Genomic DNA, 21,943 nt, shown 5'->3' on the forward strand with positions numbered 1-21,943 from the left:
TCAAAAGACCTGAGTCGTTCTAGATCTACAAGTCCCATGCTTGAGCTTGGGTAAATTTCTTCAATTCAATTTAATGTACATTTAGTAAGTACCTGCTTTGTGCAGAGTAGTATCCTAGTAATTAAGAGACACAAATTTCAAATAAGGAAGTATTCTTGACCTCATGGAGTGCTTAATCTAGTGGGAAGATATGATATCTAGTTAGATATTGATAACTATAATACAAAAGGATTTAAGAGTATTTAGAAGTGAAAAACAAATGTCACATAAGACAGGTCATTATTAGTTTACTATGTCTGGGCCTCAGTTTCCTCATCTATACAATTGAGGGGGTTGGACTGAATTTCCTTTTTTTTTTTTTTTTTTTAAAACCCTTACCTTCTGTCTTGGGAGTCAATATTATGTATTGGCTCCAAGGCAGAAGACTAGTAAGGGTAGGCAATAGGGGTCAAGTGACTTGCCCAGGATCACACAGCTGGGAAGTGGCTGAGGCCAGATTTGAAACTAGGACCTCCCGTCTCTAGGCCTGGTTCTCAATCCACTGAGCTACCCAGCTGCCCCCTTGGACTGAATTTCTTAAGAACTCCCAGCCTACAATTGTTGGAGTAGCTTCTAGGTTTGTTCAGCACTTTCTTAAACACAGGTGTGCACAATCAGTAAATGAAAATACAAATTTGTAGGACAGACAAAATAGGTAGTGATTATTTGAATTACAAGGCATTCTTTACTTTTTACAAAATGATATACTACATCTTTCCTTGGAACCCTTAAAATAGAATTTAATCTATAAAAATCTGATTTAAATGCAACTTTTCATGAATATAACTACTACATAAAATAGGCACACCTGCAAACTTATATGAAGAATTGTTCATCTATTTGTTTAATTTTTCTATAATCCTTTATTCCTTGATGACCTCCTATGGAAAAGAACTAATTTGAATTGTGCAAACAAGGTAAATTGAGATCTTGGAAGAATTACACTTACTATTGTATATTTTTCTTTTGCTCTACTTTGGGAAGGTTCTGACATTATGAGAGGTCAAATTTTAATGTACTGGTTCAATAAGAAAGTTTATGACCAATTGGGAAAAAAGTGATTCTGGAAAGGGGAATAAAAGACAGAACTGTGGTAACTCAAAGCACAGTGGATTAAAAACTACAGTTCACAGTTCCCCAAGAAGACAAATGATGAAGTCAAACTCTTATTTGAATTACTGTGACATGGATGAAAAACTTATTCTTAATCCTGACCTGAATGTGGTCAATAACTCTCTTCAAGAGAAAGAGGCCAAGATTAGAGAGAAAGGGTTTACTGCTTTTCTGTAGAAAGAAGGTATCGGCATGTTAAAGAGACAAAAGGTTTATTATCTTCCAGATCACATAGCTCATGGACCATGTGCACCCTTTATGAATTTAGACATACATCCTCATGAACTTGGATATTTTCCAAAGGGAAATCTAAGGTGATCATTACCTTTTTTGGTTTTACAAGGTCCACTGTTGGGATGAATTTCCTGTAAAGGAACTGAGACCACTTTGGCTAGGCCAGCGTTCAGCATATATTGATAAAGACGCTTAAATGTTCTTTCACAGAGACCCTATCAAAATAAAATCCAAAAGTCAGTATGAAGGATAAACAAGGTGAGAAGTAACAAACAAATGAGCACAACCCCAGATTGAAATTAATTTAAGTATTAAAAAAATTATAGTAGTTGTGCCATCAGGGAGAACTTGGCAAGTACAAAAAAAGAATTATGAAAAATTTTAGAAGTCATGAGCTATGACTTAAAACTATCTGTAAATCTCAATATTCAAAAGGAATCACAAATCTTTAACAGGAATTCAAATCACCAACTACTCAACACATCCTCCATATAATCAGTTAGAGTATTTTTAAAAAGTAATGTACTAAACACTGGAATGGAGATCATGAGCAATCATAAAACAATCATGTGGGTTTTTGGTTTTTTTTTGGTTTGTTTTTTTTACCAATTCTAAAATTTCATTGGTGTAGGAAACTTCCAGGGAGGAAACATCCTCTGACAACATTAAACTTTAATGAACTACTCTGTAGCTTATTATGTTTGAGTGTTGCCTGGGGCCTGGAAAGGTTAAGTCAGAAGCCAGGATATTTTTTAAGGCAAGCTAGAAATTCAGACCTTCTGCCTCCAGGGCTAGCTTTCCTTCTAATGTGCTCTGTGGCCTCTAATCAACAATAATAATTTATTACAATACACAATATTTTGGAGTAACTGACTGTAAGCAAATCCATTTGGTTGCTTCATGAACTGCCAGTTCCTGGGTTATGTCTACTAGGGCTGCTGTAGAAGGGAGGTTGAGAAGTTGAACAAGATCCCAGAAGGTATTCGAATTGTTAGGCACTTCCAAGATAATCTAGTCCAGTCATCTAAGAAAGCTGGGGCCCAAAGAGATGAGAAAATCAGAGGCAGGGCCAGGAAATGGGCCAACTGACTCCAAAGCTGGTGCTCTTTCCACTGTTCTCTGCTAAAATGATCTCTAAAATCACTTCCAAGTCTAAAGTTCTATGGTTCTAAAGTCTAAAGTTCTATGGTTCTAAAATAAAACAATGGACAAAAATTTGGTTATTGATGTGAAATTGAGATACCATGCTGTGTAGTGGGAAGAATGAGCAAGTTGGAGCCAGGAAGACTTGAATAAATATCTTCCCATGATCACTCACCAGCTCCATAAGCTATGGTGAGGCCCTTCACCTGCTCAGGCCAAATGCTGCTCTCTGAGGTTACACCATGCTGAGAACTGTACCAATGATGGAATCCTCACACCAAGAAAATCAAAGGTGCTTCTTGAATATGAAGCTACTTACCTGGCAAGTAGAGGTTTGTAGGAAAGATGGTGACTACTTGGTTTCTGAGTTACTATGGCCAGCTGGAGAGGGCCTAATGCACCTGAGCTGTTTGCAGGTTTATTTTAGTGAAGTATAGAAGTTATAAGATTCTCCTACTACATGTTAAGTATGGAACAACAGAAGGCACTATCTACTATGTTCTTCTAGTTGAGCTGAGCTGGTTTATCTGTTTTAAAAAGTATGGGATGAGTGTAGTGAAGAGGAAGGAAAAGGCCTGCAAAGATCTTGTTGCATACTGAGAGAGCCTGACACCCCCTTACATTGGATGGCTTTCTACCTACCTCTGGGAATGGTGACATGTGGCTAAAGCAATAACAATGATTGTGCACATATGGCCCAACAAACTCACTGATAGTTTGTAGATTGTGCATCTTTGCTAATCTATGTATCAGAGAGAAAAGCCCATGGACAGGCATAAATTAAATCTCCATCAACAGCACGTGGCAGCACACCAGGCATTGTGGAAAAGGAATGAAATGACATAGTCCCTGACTTTAAGTAGTTTATGATGAAAAAGAATCTAGAGTTGGAAGGACCCTCAAGTCTATTTTATGAATAAGGAAATTGAGACCCAGAGATGGCAGGGGATAGCTCCCAAGGGGCTGAGGCAGGATCTTCCTGGCTCTAAGCCTACTGCTCTTTCCACTGAAGAAGAGGATATTTTAACTGAAGAGGTGACATACTTCTTCCCCAATGTAATTTTTCATTACTTCCTAATCTTCAGCATTATAGGGAAGATACATTGTTGCCAAAGAAAGGCAAGTGAGACTTTCATATTCATAAGAATACCAACTTAGAGCTGGATGAGTCCTTACACAGTATCTAGTCCAATCCCCACATTTTATGAATGAGAAAACAGGCCCGCAGAAAAATAATCTGCCTACAGAAGCTGGGAGGTACAGTACAGAGAGAAATGGACCTGGAGTCAAGAAGACTGGAGTTCAAAGTTGGCCTTAGATGCTTACCTTCAGAGGCAAGTGTAAGATTAAAATTAATATCCAATAACTCCAAGTATTATATTTCATAAAATTTATTAATAATCACATGAAGTAAAAGAAATAAAAATACAAAAGTAAAAGCCTGAATAAAGAGAAGTTTTCCCAGCTGCATTTGTGGGGGGAAGAAAGAGGGGCAGGGTCCCACACAAACTTTATCTCCAAAACCTAAGGATGTAACGTGAGAACGAAAGTGGGATGCTGGGAACTGGAGTTCTGAGGAGCAGATCCTAATTACACACAAGTCATTTTAGCTGTCTGCCTCAGTTTTCTCAAAATGTAAAATGGGAAAGACAATAATAGCACCCATCTCCTTGGATTATTGTTAGAATCAAATGGGATGAATTTGTAAAGTGCTTCTCACATAGCCTGGCACACAGTAGGTACTTCATAAATGTTTGTTTCCTTCTTTTAGTCTCAAAGCTAATAAGGGACAAATGATGAGATTGAATCAAATCCAAGCAGTGTTCTTTTCACTACCTCATATTTCTATATGTGCTTTTAACACCAAAATAACTGGAAGCTCAGGTATCTAGCACCAGGGAGTTGATTAGATAATCTGCAAGAGAAATTCTTGCATTTTAGAGGTATAAATTACATTCAGATGCAACTTATATGGCCTATTAAGAATACAGACCATTACCAAACAAGAATCGCAAATTGTGCGAGTTGTGAGACAGATTTACATTAAAAACAAAAAAGCTCATTTAATTTTTATAACTGTTTACTTCTCTAAAATACTTTTTCTTCCAGTTCTTTAATGTGGAAGCTGTGTAATTGTGACCATGGCTCCATGATATTTGAACTGTTTCCTTTTGGATGCTTGTATTAATTTTTCCTTGACCTGGGAGTTCTGGAATTTGGCTATAATAGTTTTGAGTTATTTTATTTTGGGTTCTCTTTCAGGAGGTGATTGATATATTCTCTCAATTTCTATTTTCCCTTCTTGTGTGAGGATAACAGGGCAGTTTTCCCTGATGATTTCTTGTAATATGGTGTCCAGGCTCTTTTTTTGATCATGGCTTTCAGGTATTCTGATGGATCTATTCTCTAGGCTGGTAATTTTTCCAGTACGGTATTTTAGATTCTCTATAATTTTTTCATTTTAAAGTTTTGCCTTATTGTTTCCTGATGTCTTATGAATATACTAGTTTCTTTTTGACTAATTCTAATTTTTAGGGAATCATTTTCTTCCCTGATTTTGTTTTTCCTTTTCCATTTGGCAAATCCTAGTTGTTTTCTTCAGTACTTTTTTTTCCTTTCCTCCATTTACATTTGGTTCATTCTATTCCTTAGTTGTTTTCTTCAGTGTATTTTTGTGCCTCCATTTCCTTTTGTCCTATTCTAGTTTTTTAGGAAATCAATTTCTTCAGTGACTTTTTCCTCCAGCTGTTGAGTTTTTCTGTCATTTCTCTTATTATTTAATTTTTTAAGCTCTTTTCAAGTCATTCCAGAGGTTATTTTAGGACCTGAAATCCTTTCACACTTTCCTTAGAGGCTTCACATTTTTCCTTTTCGGTCTTGTCCTCTTCTGAGTTTATATTTTGGCTTTCCCTGTCACTAAAGTAACTTTCTAAGGTAATTTTTTTTGGTGTTTTGCTCATTTTCCTAATTATTTTTTCCTCCACTACTGTATCTCTCTGCTGAGGTTCTTCTCTGTTCCTGGGGCTGGGGGAACACTATTCCTAGCTTGCAGTACACTCTTCTCTGGTACTAAGGATAAGCTTCCTTTGTTTAGGTCCAATTACCTTTGTGTTCTATGACATATCTGTTGAGGGGTTGGTCCTGTTGGCTTGTTCTGGGTAGGCTTATAGCAGTTTTGTCCAACTCAATTTAGAGGTCATGCTACCAGTTCCTCTACTGTTTCATGGGTTGGTCTGGTCAGGTCCCTTGCTGGACTCTGCTGCCACAGGCACTCTGTAGCCATGTGGGAGTGTATAATTTTCTGCAGTTTGCTGGTCCCCACCCAACTCCAGTCTTACTGTCGTAGGTGCTCTGGTAGCTTCCTGCAGTTCATTGGTCCCTTGCGCTGCTCCCTTGTTGCCTCAGACACTTTGCTGCTATGTGGGAGCAAGTATGTTTCCTGCCCTCTCTGTCTTGTACACCTGTGTCGAGTGGCTTGGGTTGAGCTCATTCTTGTTCAGCTTTGTTGCCTTTGGCAGGGTTGTAGTGAGTTGCACTGGTCTGAGTTCTGCTAGTTCCTACATGTGCTGTCTGGGCTACTCTCTCTTTTTATCCCAGTGAGAAGTGTTCCTCCTGCTTTCCTTTGTTTTGAGGCAATTTATTTTCTTTTTTAGTGTGTATAGAAGAATCAGGGGAGCGAAGCGTCCTTTACTCCACCATCTTAGCTCCCAGCATACAACTCCATTTCTCTAACTTTTCTAAAAATAAAGTTCAAAATATGATTTTTAGTGTTGTAATAAAAAGAACACTGGTTTTGGAGTCAGAGGACCTGAGTTCAAATTCTGGCTGCAAGTGTGACTCTTGGCAAGTTATTTTACATGCCTAGGTCTGTTTCCTCATTGGTAAAATGAGATGGCTGCATTAGATAATCTTGTAAGATTCCTCTCAGGTCTGAACCTATATTCCTATAAACATAATAGCCTTGATTGCCTTCTCCTTCTAATATAGCATCTCTTTTATCCAAACCTGATAATATAGAAATAATTAAAAATCAGATTGGGTGGGAAGTATTTCCCAATTTTCCCTATTTCAGTGGAAAGAGCATTAGGTTTAGAATGAGAAAAGATTTGGGTTCAAATTCTGCCTTGGATGTATATTACTTGTGTGAACATGGGCAATTCTTTAATCTTCTATGAGCCTCAGATTCCTTATCTGTAAATGGAGATAATTCTATCTGTAATACCTAACTGGGATGATGTTACTTGAAACCAAAGGACAATGTATGAAAAAAAAACACTTTGTAAAGTCTTAATGTGCCCCTTAGATGTCAGTTATCATTGTCCAGCCTTGCTTTGCTGGAATTTATGTAGATAAGAATATACATTTTCATAACAGCTTTTTGAAATTTGTAAGGCACTATTTTTTCACTACTCCATAGGATGCGGCTAAAGCACAAATATTATTGGTTTCATTTTATTGACATGGCCATGCAGCTACAAAGTGTCAAAGCTGGGATCAGAACTCAGGTCTCCTAACTCCAAGGTGAGTGCTCTTCTTACTACATAATATTGCCTTACAGAATGATAAAAAAAAAAAAAGTGACCATTTTTCCTTTTTTGACTTTAATTCCCTTCCCCAGGCCTTCTCCTGAGATATTCCCATGAAAGACTATTCCCCACAAAATAGAAAGATGGAATGTAAAGGTTAATTTCATATGCCATTTCCACTTGCACTCTCTGAACATAGCATATAACAAAAAAAGACCACCCAAAAAACAACTTCAATCTGCTCAAGAATCTACAGATCTAAGCAGAGTTCAAAGGAAGGACAAAGTACTTTTTCATTTCTGTTCCAAAGGGAAGAAAAAGAAAAATCCCAAACCCAGGGCTGTTCAAGCTTATAACATGGTCTTTAGGTTTCAATTTGTGATTCATTTACTCGGTGCTTAGAGACAGAGGTCTTCAAACGTAAGCTCCTCACACAATAATTACGTGCAGATTAAATTCAGCATAGCACAAGCACTGAAAAACCATGGAGTATCTCACCAGTTCCTCCCTCAGGCATCCTAATGTCTCCATCTGGTTAGTTCGAATGCTCAGCATTGCAGAAAGCTTCTCCATAAGGATGTCATATTTACTTCTCCTATGATAAAACAGACAATTTGCCATTTTCAGTTGCATTGTCACAGGCCATCTGTATTTTTAAAGATTACTATTCAAGAATTGGGTGTGTAAACATACATTTATAGAGGCTTAGAATCCTAGGATATTATTGCTGAAAGGAACCCTGGAGATCACCTGGTCTGACTTTTTTCTTTTTGGAAGAGAAATTTGAGGCCCAGAGGATAAAAATATTTTCCAAGGTCATATGATCAGTTAGTGGTCAAAAAGAGATTGTGTAGAGCTCAGTAGGCACAATCCCATTGCTGATCAGAATGGAAGCTTTGACTCATTCCAATTCTGAATTGGGCTAATTCTTCTCTCTAGAGGCATCCTGGTGGCTCCTGGGGAGTTAAATAGGTGCTGACCTTTATGCACTCACTCTATTCCAACTCTATTCCAGCTCAGACTACTTAAGCTCGAAAGATCCACCAGTCTCAGCAGGGAGGACAAACAGGCATCATCTTGGCACAGGTCCATATCTTTTACACCAATATTCTTCCAGTGTTGCTGGAAGAATCTGAAGTGACACTTCAAATCATGGATGTAAGAATTAAAATGAAAAGAAGCCCAAAGGAAATGGAAAGAAAAATGGGGGCCCAAAACAGGCTATACCATGTTACTCATAACAACCTGTACACAAACAACCATAAAGGAGATCATTCAGGTTATATATGCCCAGAAAAGGAGACAAGTTAGTAAGAGAACAAGAAAGAGATGGTAGAGGACCACATTTTTATCAAGCTAAAAAAAATGAGAAGGCCTAAAGGGTGCTAGGAAGATCTGCTGTGGAGGATTTATAGGAAAACATGGACAAGAACAATCAAGAAAGAGAAGGTATACCTTTATGAGAAAACCTAACATCTATATGGGTATCTATCAAAAAAAAGGAAAAATGTTGGCTACAATCTCAGCATAAACCCAATATTATAAATCTACCCCTAAAGCTATTATTATTTTAGGAAGCATTAATAAAAAATGTTGTCCACAGACTTCTCCTCCCCCTTTCCATCCCTATCTCATACTTATTTGAAGAGCTAGAAATTCTATGTTAGGGAACACTGCATCTATTTTCAGATTCTCTCAAAGTATTGATTGGTTTTGCTGATTTTTTGGTTATCTTTTCTTTTCCTTAAAAAATCTCCTTTAATTTTCAGGATAGTTATAGAATATAAGGTCCTTGAAAGTAGGAATTCATTTCATATCCTAAGTGCCTCGCACACTGCCTGACACATAGTAAAATCTTGATAAATGCTTACTCATTGATTGAGTGAACTGAAAAGATGGTGGTACCCCAAGAGAAAGAGCAAAACTTGGAAAAGAGGTTCTTTAGGGGGGCGGGGGGGGGGAGGAGAATGAGCTTTGCTATGGACACTGAGTTTGACATGCCTTCAGGATATGTAGTTTGAACTACCCATTAGACTACCTGGTAACAGAAGATTAGAACTCAGGGGTAATAGAAGATTAGAGCTCAGGAAAGTGACTAGGTCTTTATATATATATCTGGGAGTCACCTGAATAGATATGATAATTAAAGCCATTTGAGTGATGAGGTTACCAACTTAGAGTGTGTACAGAAAGAAAAGGAAGACCAAGACAGAGAATTGACAATGTCCACATTTGAAAGCCATTTTATGGACAGCAATCCAGCAAAGGGAACTGAGATGTATCAACAAACCAAATAGGTGAATTGAAATTCAGTACTATCATTAAAAAATTGGGAAGGAGCCTTCACCAGGAGGAAAAGATAGTTAATGATGTCAAATTCTACAGAAAGGCCAAGCAGAATAGGCACTAAGAAAAGACTACTACAACTGGCAATTAAAAGATTAATGGTATTTTGGGGGAGACAAGTTTCAGTTGAAGTCTAAAGGCACATTGCAAGGGGTTAAGAAGTAAGTGAGTAGAGAAGTAGTAGAGGCAACATGGGTAAATAGCTTTTTCTAAGAGTTTGCCTGTGAAAGAAAGGAGAAGTATAGGTTGATTGCTTATGGGGTTAGTAGGGTCAAAAAAATTTTGTTAAAGGACCAAGAAAACTCAGGTACATTTATAGGTAATTAGGAAGGAGCTGGTAGAAAGGGAGAGATTAAAAACCGGCCATAAATTGGAGGAGATTGTGGGGGCATTCTGCCAGATATGGGAGGAGATGGCATAAAGGATACATATAACAGCATTGGCCTTGATGAGAAGGGCTAACTCATCATCAGAAACAGAAATAAGATGTAGAGAATGGGGGATTGATGTGGAGAGCAGAGGAGAAGCACATTGTGAAAGGTTTTCTATGAAAGTGTTCATTCAACAGAGGCTGGCTAATTGCTGTAGAGTGTTACTAAAGGACTGACAGATACTTAGACTAACTGACTTCCAAAGTTCCCGCCAAGATTATAAATCTACAAATGTTATGATCAACAGGCTGAAGTATCAACTTAAGAACTATTAATTCTCTACACATACCAAATTTGTTCATTGTAATATTCCTCAGAACCTGGTTTATGATTTTTAAAGACTAAGTTCACATGGCTGTACCTGAACATTCTACTGAGCACCTGTACATACTATACCTGTCAACATGAAAACGATTCAGAAGCAGGAGAATTGAATGTTGCTGGGCTCCAGTTGGCAATCGAATAACATGAGACTGCATTGTAATAAGACCATTTCTGTTCAATATTTTTCTGTGGTAGTGAAGTTTACCTGCATCAACCCTTGAGGAAAATATGGAAATAAAAGGTAATAAATAAATTAAATATAAAAGTGCCTTCTTCATGCAGGACACTGGGTTAGGTGTTGAGGAAGATACAGAGTTAAGACAATTTCCTTGATATCCAAGAGCTTATAGACTAGACACCAACACAGATAACTTTATTATATAAAATGTACAGGGACAGCTAGGTGGCAGAGCAAATAGAGCATTGGGCTTGAAATATCAGAAAGACTCATATTCATGAGTTCAAATCCTGACTCAGACACTTACTAGTTGTATGACCCTGGGCAAGTAACTTAACCCTGGTTTGCTAAAAAAAAAAAAAAAAAAAAAAAAGACATTAGAAAACAAAATTACTGCACCTAAGATAAGAAGCATGGCAGAATGAGGAAAAAAAAAACCCAACAAAAAACTTTGTATAAAATTTTTTTGAGAAATGTTTGGCATCCAAACTATATAAGCAATTAACATATGCATATAGATACAGATATGTGTGTACACCTATATCACAAACTATCAATATTCATGTGTAGTAAGTGCTTCGAATCACTATTAAGAGAAGTACAAATCAAAATAATACTGAAGTTTTACCTCACATCCTGCAAACTGTCAAAGATGACAGAAGCTGGGAATTGTCGATGCTGGAGTGGTTGTGGAAAGACAGGCAAATTAAGTCTGCTTCTGGTGAAGTTGTTAATCAGTACAACCATTTTGGAAAGTGATTTGGAATAAAGTAAATTAAGTGCCTAAAATAATCATGTCGTTTGAGCCAGAGATTCCATTACTAGACTTATACCTTAAGGAGGTCATTGATAAGAAGAAAGTCTTCCAAATCTTCATAGCAATGACAATAAAGAAATGGAAACAAAGAAGATGCCACTGACTGGGAAATGGCTAAAAAAACTGTAGTATGTGAATGTTTATTATTATTATTATTATTATTATTATTATTATTATTATTATTATTATTATTATTATTATTATTATTATTATTATTATTATTATTCCTGTTGACTCCTTAGGAGCATAGGGCCGCAACCATCTCACGCCAACGGACTCTGTTCTGGGCAACTTCCCCCAGCTGGGCCCAGGTCATTCCGACTGTTTTTGTTTCATTTTCGGCAGATCTTCGCCAAGTCTGTTTTGGTCTTCCAACTTTCCTCCTCCCTGAAGGGTTCCAGCTCAATGCTTGTCTGGCTACATTGTCTTCCGGTTTTCGTAGCGCATGTCCTATCCATCTCCACTTACGTTTCTTTATGTCCTGACTAATGGGATACTGGATTGTTCTTTCCCAGAGACTAGCATTGGAGATCTTTTCAGGCCATCTGATGTTCAAGATGTGACGTAGACATCTATTAACAAAGACCTGGAGTTTGTTGGTGTTAGCGCTTGTCACTCTCCAGCTTTCTGATCCATATAGGAGGACGGTCTTTACGTTGGTATTGAAGATTCGGAGCTTAGTGATGAGGGACAGTGCTTTGGAGATCCAGACAGACCGCAGGGTGTTAAATGCCTGCCTGGCTTTGTTGATTCGGTTTCTGATGTCCTCATCTGCCCCGCCGTCCTTACTGACGATGCTACCCAAATAGATGAAGTGGTCCGTCTCCTTGATGTTTTCTCCCTGTAGTTGGATTGGCAGGTCCTGTGTGCTGTTGACTGTGATCACCTCGGTCTTCTTCTTGTTGATCTTCAGACCTGTCTTCTCCGCTTCTTCAGAGAGTCGTGCAAGTTTGGCTTGCGCGTCCTGCTGCTTGTGAGAAAGGAGACAGATGTCATCTGCGAAGTCAAGGTCCTCGAGCTGCTTGGTGTGAGTCCATTGAATGCCCGTATTGTTGTCCTTGGTAATTCTTCTCATGGTCCAATCTATGACCATCAAGAAGATAAGGGGCAAAAGCATGCAGCCTTGCTTCACTCCGGTCTTCACTGTGAAGGGAGCCGTCAGTTTCCCATTATGGATGACCTGGCAGATAAAGTCTTCGTATAACTGCTGGATGATGTTGATGAGCTTCGGGGGAATCCCGTAATGCTGCATCAATCTCCAGATGATGCTCCTGTCCACGCTGTCAAATGCCTTCTCGAAATCCACGAAAGTCATGTAGAGGGGGGACTGCCACTCGATGGACTGTTCGATGATGATTCTTAGGGTGACGATATGGTCGGTGCACGATCTGTGCTGACGAAACCCTGCTTGTTCTATTCTCAGCTTCTTGTCCAAGGCCTCCTTCAGTCTTTCTAAGATGACTCTGGTCAGGATTTTGCTGGGAGCGGATAGAAGCATGATTCCTCGCCAGTTGCTGCATTGGGATAGGTCACCTTTCTTGGGTAGCTTCACCAGGTAGCCTAGTTTCCAGTCTGTCGGGACTTGTTCCTGTTCCCAGATCTTCTGTAGGAGGGGTTGTAGCATCTCCGCTGACCTTTCTGGGTCTGCCTTGAGTGCCTCAGTGGGGATGCCGTCTGGACCTGCAGCCTTACCATTTTTCATGGTCTTGATGGCTTTGATGATCTCAACTTTGGTAGGTGGGCTCGTGTTCACCTGAAGCAGTTCGGTGGTATGTGAATGTAAGGGAATATTATTGTGCTGTAAGAAATGATGATTATGATAGATAAAAAGAAGCATGGAAAGACTGATAGCAAGTGATACATAAGGAAGCAAAGGAAGAAAACAATATACACAATAACTATAACATCTGAAAAGAAACATACTCACATGAACATTAAAAAGGAATGTTATAAAATTACCAAGAATAAGCACAACTCCAGAAAAGAGATACAAGAGACACCCACCTCATCACTTTGCAGCGGTGGAAGGTCTATCCACGAGTATATCATACCATACATAATTTGAGACTTGCAATATAATGATGTTTTGCTGATTTTTTCTTTTCTGCTTTTTTTTTATCTTTAAAAAATATTACATGGAATGGCTTCCAGGAAAGTAGTAGGGAAAGTTTTGGTAATACAAAAAACTCCCAAGACATCAATAAAAATTTATTAAAATAATAAAAACAAGATAAATATACTACAGAATTATGAAATTAAGCAATAGGTGAGGTCTGAGATTGCTATTGACTAGAGCAAATAGAGAAAACTTCCTGAAGGAAATAGCATTTCAACTGGATTTTTAAGAATTTTAAAGGATGGGCAATAATTCAATAGTGCAGATTTTTCAGGTATAATATTTTGGTCATAGCTTTTATCTCAAATTATGTTTAGAATTTCATGGAAATGAAATGTACTCCCTTGACATTTTTCCACCAATGAGGATGGTGGTCATTATGGTCATTACCACCGTTTGCCAATTTTGGATTGCAGTTCCTATACAACTTGTTCAGAAAGGAGGATGTTAATGGTGTAAGGACAGAGGTCCCTTAGGACTTTGGTATCCTTTGATGTAGAGAAGGCAGTAGAAGACGTAAAAGATCCATTATGTGCATCTGAAGAGTATAAAAATGAATCTGAGGTCCTCAGGAGAGGTAAAAAACAATTACGGAATCACATATTGAGAATTGGAAAGGACAACTTTCCTCATTTCCACCAAGGAAATGTTTCAAAATAATATGGGATTCAATGAGAATAAGAGACAAATCATGAAGCTCTTGCATTTGGTTTTTCAAAAGACCTAATGGTATATTTCTTTAAAAATTAGATTTCTGCTGGTACAAAGGAGTAAATCTTTTCACTTACTTGAAAGCACTGCTATGAAGGTCCCTCTGAAGTTCTCCTTGCCATCTTGCTCGGCCTAACCTCTCCAAAATACAGTAGGAGAAATCTGGGAGTTTTAAATCTGGATCCCCTTCCAAGCCTATTAAGGCCCTATAACGCATATCCTGTGAGGCAACAATGATCAGTTTCTTCCCCCATCTGCAAATCAAAAACATTTTTGGAAGTTATTAAAAAAACTAACATCTAATTGCATTATGTAGATGCACCACTTTCTACTTTGCATTTAACGGTTTTCTACTTTTTATTATAAGGATATGATGTTTGAACAATCAGCTAAGTTTCCAGGGTCTCTCTACTTCTCAAGCTAAGATAATTTAAACTTTAATAGATTAACTCGTTTAAACTGCACTATGCCTTTTGGGACAACTTGTATATATATGGCCTTTCTATGCCAAAAGACAAGAGATCTTATCAACTTAGAAAAAAAACCCTAAAATGTAACAATAAATAAGTTATTATTTATGATTTTTTGAGGTTCTTTTTTTAAAAAAAGTTGCTTCAGAAATTCAACAGAAATACTAATTTCCTATTTAAGGATCTAGGTGCAACCTTAGTCTTTACCAAAGTACCTTGGCACAAATATAAAACAGCTTTAATCTAGAACCTATAACTCCAGAATATACCACACTATATTATCAGAGAAGAAAATTGTGCCTACTCTGCCCAGTCTCATCTGAACCATCTTGAGAGCATCATTTTTCTGGATAAATAAAGAATTTTACCAAGAACATATGTTAACTTTTAAAAGAAAATCTTTGGATAATTTACTTATTCCTACTCTGTTGGCTCTTATGTCCCACTACCTAACCCATAAATTGCAACCCTTTACTTTTCCTGTCCCTAAGTAATATTCTTTTTTTTGAAATTCAAAGTTATTTCATTTTCCCAATTACATGTAATCATAATTTTCAACATGTTCTCCAAAATTATAAGATTCAAACCATCTCCTTCCCTCCCCTGACTAGAAGATGGTAAGCACTTTGATCTGGGCCATACATGTATTACTGTGCAAACAACACTTCCATATTGATTATTGTAAAAGCACACTCATACAAAATCAAAATCCCAAAATAAGACTGTAAATACACTGATATAAAAGATAGTATGTTTTGATTCATATCCATCTGACTCCAACAGTTCTTTCTCTGGCGGTAGATAGCATCTCCTGTCATAAATTCTATAGAATTGTCCCAGATCAATGAATTGCTGAGAGAAGCCAAGTTTTCACAATTGATCATGGTACAATATTGCTACTACTGTGTACAGTTCTCCTGGTTCTGCTTATTTCACTTTGCATCAGTTCATGTTAATCTTTCAAGATTTTTTCTGAAATTCTGCTCATTTCTTATAGCTCAATATTAAAGCGATATTCTTAAAGCAGGGGTCTAACCATGTCACTCCTTCACTCAATAAATTCCAATGGCCCCCTATTGCCTTTAGGATCAAATACAAATTCCTGTTTGGTATTTAAAAGCCTTCATAACTTGGCTTAGCTGTTCATGCTAAATTAGCCTTTGTTCTATTCCTCATCTTCTATTGATGAACAAACCTAGAATACCCTCATCTCTGCCTCTCAAAACCCTTAGTTTCCTCCAAAGCTCAGGTACAGCTTTATCTTCCACTTGAGACAGTACTCATGCCTTGAGTTGCTGCTGCCCCTACCTCAATTTAAAATCACCTTATATTTATTTGGTAGACATTTTTATGTGCTTATATGTTATCTCCCCTAACAGAATATAAGCTCCTTGAGGACAAGGCCTATTTCCCTTTTGTTTCTTTTATCTCAGGATCTGGTGCCAAAGGAAATTAATAAATTCTTCTTCACTGACTCATACCCCAACCAAAGTCTTTGACTCTTCACCCACAGCATCTACCACAGAGTACTGAGTTTTTCTCTGAGTCCTGTGCTGGACTTGTTTGTTTCTTTCTCCTTAATATCTTTCCCAAGCAAGCAGCAAAAGTTTCATTGTCATACCTGACTCAATCTACCAATTACACTACCCTTCACTTTTATATTTATCAGTGACTTATAAATAGTCAAATATATTTAATAGCACATTGCTTATTCTATCTTTATTAACTACTGGTTTAAGTTAGATAAATTTTTGAAAGAGGAAATGCATTTTTTATTGATTTGTAGCCCCAAACCTATTACCATTGGGCCTATAAAGATGGTAGCACTCAATAATGTTCATTGAGTTGGGAAAAGTTCATATGAATATAAAAAGCTTGAGAGAAAGATGTGTGTATTAAGTAAAGGGAGGGAGAGAGGATTATGAGTGGGTTTGGGTTTTTTTAATTGCCCAGATTTTATTATTAACTTTTGGTAGTCTAATTTAAATGTTTTTCCTCAGTTACTATTTTATAATTTAATAGCTATAGCTAAACATAATTTTCTCATTTCTGATCAAAGCAGTATATAAGTATACTGAGAACTAGGAATCCTGGTTTTAATCCTGGATCTGTAACTAGTTTGCTTGAGGATCCCAGGCATGTGACTTTTCCTTGTGTCTTGGAGTTCCTAGTCAGTAATATGAAGGGGGTTGGTTAAAATGACCTCTAAATCCTTTTTCTACTTCAACATCCTACAGTGTTCCAACACACTTCAGTTATATACTACCAGAATCAAACAAGGTACTGAAAATGTGAGGAATGGGAGCTGAACTACTAACCTGGTTAGGGTGGGTCCTGCCCCAATCATGGACTGAATTTGGAGGCCCTTTTAGTTCAAATCTATTGCCATGTACTGGGGCTGTACCTACTCCATGTTGTTTCATCAAGATAACAGTTTTGGGAGAGGCTGTGGAAAAATAGGCACCTCAATATCCTATTGGTGAAGTTATTAAACAGTTCAATCTTTTTGGAAATCTATTGGGAATTAAGGGCAGCTAGGTGGCCCAGTGGATAAAGCACTGAGCTTAGGGTAAGGAAGGCCTGAATTCAATTTGGCCTCAGACACTTACTAGCTAAATACATGCCTACAATATCCATAGCCTTTGATCTAGATACCCCATTGCTAGGCATATGTTGCAAAGAAATCAGATACAGAAATATTTGTAGCAAAAATATTCATAGCAGCACATTTTTGTGGCAAGATTCAAGTAGACACAAAACAAATATGCCCATTGAGTAAGGAATGATGAAACAATTTATGGTAGAGAAATGTAACAAGATGTTACTATACCATAAAAAAAGAATTCAGAGAAATACAAAAATCTTTTATAATCTGATGCAAAATGGCATTAGCAAAATCAGGAAAACAACGTATGTGATGATATACAATGCAAATATAAAGAATAAAACAATAAAATAGAATGATGCATAATTATAATGATTAAGTTTAGTCCCAGAGAAGACCTGAGAAAATGCATCTCTCTTTTTGCAAAGGTGGAAGATCATGGTTGTGCAATTTTGTAAATACTATTAGATTCAGTATGATGTCTTGGTTAATTCTACTAAATAGTTCTCCTTTACCCTCCCTTTTATTCATTTTTTTTTTTAAATAAGGAGTGGTTCTCTGGATGAGGAAAAAAAGGGAAATGAAGGTGGTAAAAACAAAGATATCAAGAAAGAGAATTTTTTTTAAAAGGCTTCAGGCCTCTAGCTGTGCAAATATGAAGCTCCCTTCACTTCTAACACCTCACCTAGGGCCAGGGTCACAGACATCAGTCCTGACCAAAGGCCAAATATGTTTCATGTTTGGGCTGTATTCCGGGTACGTCATTTCCAGGCAACTTGGGATAAGGCAAAGAAACTGGTATTGGGTATGAATTCAGTCCAGGTCTTTGAGGTTCTGATCATCAGGGAATTTCTGGCCTTGATCTCATCTCCCTGTTGCCTCAATCATTTGCATCATAGTATAAGGAAAGACATCAGGCTGATGCCTCTGTCCTCATACAGATGCTGTTCTTCATTATACCAGGGCTCTGCAAGTGGGAGCTTCAGTTAACAGGGACTTTCCCTATTTACCTCCTATTCCTCAATGACAAGTTGCAGTACAGTAAAAATTGTCTTTCCTTTCTCCCATTTCCTGCTCTTTCATTCAAACCCATCTAAGTCTTCTTGTTCCCCAGTCCCTATCTTCTTTTCTATACAGTGATCTCTTCCTTACTGATTTCTATTAGCATAATCTTTCCCCTCCAGCCTTCTACAACTGCTAAAATAACTTTGCACACTTGTCTCTAAACATGATACCCCATACAAAACTAGAAGCTAGTTTTTTGGGAAAGAGTTAATATAAAAATGAAATCTGATTAAAAAAAGTTTTTTGACTTAACTACTAAAAATTTTTCTTGGGACTTCCATTTAAGGTGACATCATGAAAAAGTTATAGAAAAGCTCAACTCTCCCACAGAACCTCCCCCCCCCAAACACCTGAAAATGGGCCAATTGATAAAGAAATCTTAAAGTTCTTAAGTAATTTCTTCCATTTACTGCAGAACTATATAAAAAGATGGCTACATGAAAAGAGTCCAAAAGAACGGTTGAATCGGGGAAGCCAACACCAGGGAAGCCAACACTCAGGTAACTGAAGAAGTAGAAGAGCATGGGAGAGAGATTATAGTCAAAAAAACTAAGATGACCTCTGGCAATCCTGTTGGAAGACATGCCAAACTCTTGCAAACAGATCTGAAGCTAATGATGGCTCTGATAGGGGTGTAGCAAGCAAGCCTGAAGCTAGATCATGACCTGTCAGAAGAGAAATGGGGACAGACATAGAGATCATTGCATAGAGAGGCAGAACCTAACTATATACTCCTTGTGCCTGAAAGAAATAGCAGGAATTAGGGACAACTCAGTTCCTAGCCACCATGGAGGGGTAGACAGTTTATTAAGGAAGCCTATGATCTCTAACATTCCACTACAGATGTCAGGACTATGGCAGGAAAAGGAACCAACTCTTAAATTAGAATTATGCAAAAAAAAAAAAAAAAAGGCAAAAGAAACTACTGTAGAACTGAACATGAAACAGACTGAGGCAGGCCCAGGGTTTGAGGGAGAGGTTGGAAACTAATATCAGGCACCCCATCAACATGAACAGCGGTAGTGGGACCCATATTATAGGGGAAACTAGACCAAACAAGGATTATCTAATCATTCATGTGTGGAGGGAGTCTTGCTAGAACAAAAATCCCAAATCAAGAAATAAGACTAAAAATAGCTGTAACCAGAAGATACCAAGCATAATAAAGAAATATTATGGGATAAGAGAAGAATAAGAGGCAAACTCTAGGAAAGGAGAATAACGCAACAACTACTAGTAAAGTCTCATTTTAAAAAAATGACTTGCTCCAAGACCACAGGGGTCATTGGAAGAAATAAAGAAAGGATGGAAAAGTGAAATTAGAAATGAAATGGCAGTTCAGGAGGAAAAAAAATACTTAAAACAAAACATAGAATCAAAGGTAAAAAACCTTAATTATAAAACAGATTTCCAAAAAACAGTACACACATTTAATAGAAGAAGATATTCAAGGTTTCTTGATCAAAGACCAGAGCTGAACAGAAACTCAGAAGTATGAACCCAGAAAGCAAGAGCAATATATACTTGGAAGGGGCTAAATGATGATGAAATTCTTACATTCCCACAGAAGGAAAGAGATGTGATTCTTTTTTCCTTTTTGAGGCAGCTGATGATATAATGGATAGAATATTGGGTCTGAAGTCAGGAAAATCTAAATTCAAATCCTGCCCCAACACTTAATAGCTTTGTGACTCTGGGCAAGTCACTTAACCTCTATTTGCCTCAGTTTCAAATGCAAAATGAGGATAAGGACAGCTTCTATTTCCCAGAGTTGCTATGAGGATCAAATGAAATAACATTTCTAAAGTGCTTAGCACAGTGCATGGCGCATAGTAGGCTCTATATAAATGCTTATTCCTTTCTTCTCTCCCTCCCTCTATATTCTTCAGAATCCTAATATCTTCAAGGATTAGAGACTGTGATTAAAAAAAAAGCCAAACACAAGGATTAGGCATGTTTAGGTTCTGTTTTATTAATTTTAAGAAAATTAAGAGAGGAAAAAAGGAATATATGAGGGAAGAAATGAAGCAGGAAGAGGAGATATATACTAATTCATATAAAAGAATACAAACATAGTTTAAAACTTTCTATCTCCCTTCATCCATGAGGCCTATGCCTAGATCTATCCTCCTTCTGCACTATAATCTAGATTCACCCCTGGGTCCATTAGTTCTGAAGGTCAATTTTTGCCTCATCTGGTAAAATGCCTCTAAGCCACTCCTAGCACATTCTAGGCCAAGCATGCACCTTATGTCCCCATCCTAAAGAGGACTTTGTGAAATGTTTTCTTTTATTTGAATTTAAACTTTCTGAGAGCAGGGTGCTTGTATTGTCTTGTCTGCTTGTATATTTAGACAGTACCTGGCATGTAAAAAGTGCTCTATCTATCTACTTAAGAAAGCGGTAGGTAGATTGGGGTTGAACACATATAAAAACACAAATGGAGTGGATAAATACATTAAACTAAAGAAGAAAATGGGAACATGGAATTAAGAGAGAGTTAGGGATGTGTAGAATTAGGAAGGAAATAGTAGTTGATAACAAAGAGGTTATTTAAAGAAAGAAAGTATAAGAACCAGAAATTGAGGTCTGGGCTCAAGTGAAGAAAGGAAGGGCAGAGTGGCATAAATTGATAATTTCAATTATAAAGCACTAGTATTAATCAGATTCCATCTTTTCTCATTTTCTTTCTTCTTTACAAATAGGAGACAAAGAAGATAAACAATGAACGTGAACAGAATGACCTCACACAAAATGAAGAAGGCAGCAGAATGGATTAGAAAGCAGGACACAAAATGAAAACACAGACTTGAAACAGATTTGTAGTTAAAATTTATTTTGGTTCCATCAAACACAAAAAATTAAAGTAGCTCTTAATGATTTCAGAAAAGGCAATGAGAAACCAGAATTATTTATATATATTCTTTATATAAGTATATGTATTTATATATATAATATAAGATATTATATATAAAATTATATCATATATAAATAAATATGTATGTTTATTATAGAAAAAAGGCAAAGAATAGTTTTGGAAGGACTTAGATAAGCAGGATTAGGTTGGTATTACCCCATTAAATTAAATGTGTATGTGTTTAAAGGATAAGCCAAATGTAGTAGATTCGTGATTTCATGAATGATTCTCATTTTCTCTTAAGTGAAATTTATCAATTATATTCTAGTACATAATAAGAAAAAAAAGGGAAAAAGTATTTTCTGATACTCCTGGTTGTTAGTGCTTTCTCCCTCTTCAAATGACCTTGGATTTATTTATCTGGACATGCTGCACTCTCTTTTTCTTCATGGATACACTGCTCCCCCTTTCCACCCCACCCCTCCAGGTGTATTTCATTTTTGCCTTTGTATTTCTCATGCCTAGAGCAATGTCCTATATGCATTAGGTACTTAATAAATGTTTGCTAAATTGAACTATCAAAATAACTGATCCAGTAATGAATTATTGGCCAACAAGATACTTGATTCAAGAATTTATTCTTTTAATATAGAAACGTATTGATGGTGTCAAGGCTTTCTCATAACAAAAATGAGCAACGCTCCCCAAACTGAAAGACAATATGGACAACTTACCTTTCATAAGCTTCAACTACTGTACAACGGGGCTGCAAAGATTCTGTCCTAATCTGATCAGTAACATCTTTCCGCTTGTCAAAATATTGACAAGAACCCTGTATGCCATCTTTATTGTCCAATATCATATGGATGGGGTAAACATCTTCCAAAGGGACTGGGTCTCTCCTTGACTCCAGGATTCCAGTTTCAAAGTCAATTTCTTCATACCTAAAATGAAAACACATAATGAAC

At 37.1% G+C, this 21,943-nt stretch overlaps 1 protein-coding gene across 1 annotated transcript in view; it reads right to left on the reverse strand.

Moving 5' to 3' along the window:
* The window catches only part of GTF3C1 (general transcription factor IIIC subunit 1), a 143,797-nt gene that overhangs the window by 104,103 nt on the left and 17,751 nt on the right, over positions 1 to 21,943 (reverse strand). The window contains exons 2-6 of the mRNA XM_044656736.1: positions 21,710 to 21,919; positions 14,056 to 14,232; positions 10,229 to 10,372; positions 7,554 to 7,650; positions 1,478 to 1,601 (exon numbers count right to left, since the gene is read on the reverse strand). Coding sequence (XP_044512671.1) covers positions 1,478 to 1,601; positions 7,554 to 7,650; positions 10,229 to 10,372; positions 14,056 to 14,232; positions 21,710 to 21,919 — 752 coding nt within the window. The remainder of the gene's footprint in view (positions 1 to 1,477; positions 1,602 to 7,553; positions 7,651 to 10,228; positions 10,373 to 14,055; positions 14,233 to 21,709; positions 21,920 to 21,943) is intronic.

The sequence above is a fragment of the Gracilinanus agilis genome, chromosome 1, assembly GCF_016433145.1.
Source record: "Gracilinanus agilis isolate LMUSP501 chromosome 1, AgileGrace, whole genome shotgun sequence".
Classification (NCBI taxonomy): Eukaryota; Metazoa; Chordata; class Mammalia; order Didelphimorphia; family Didelphidae; genus Gracilinanus; species Gracilinanus agilis.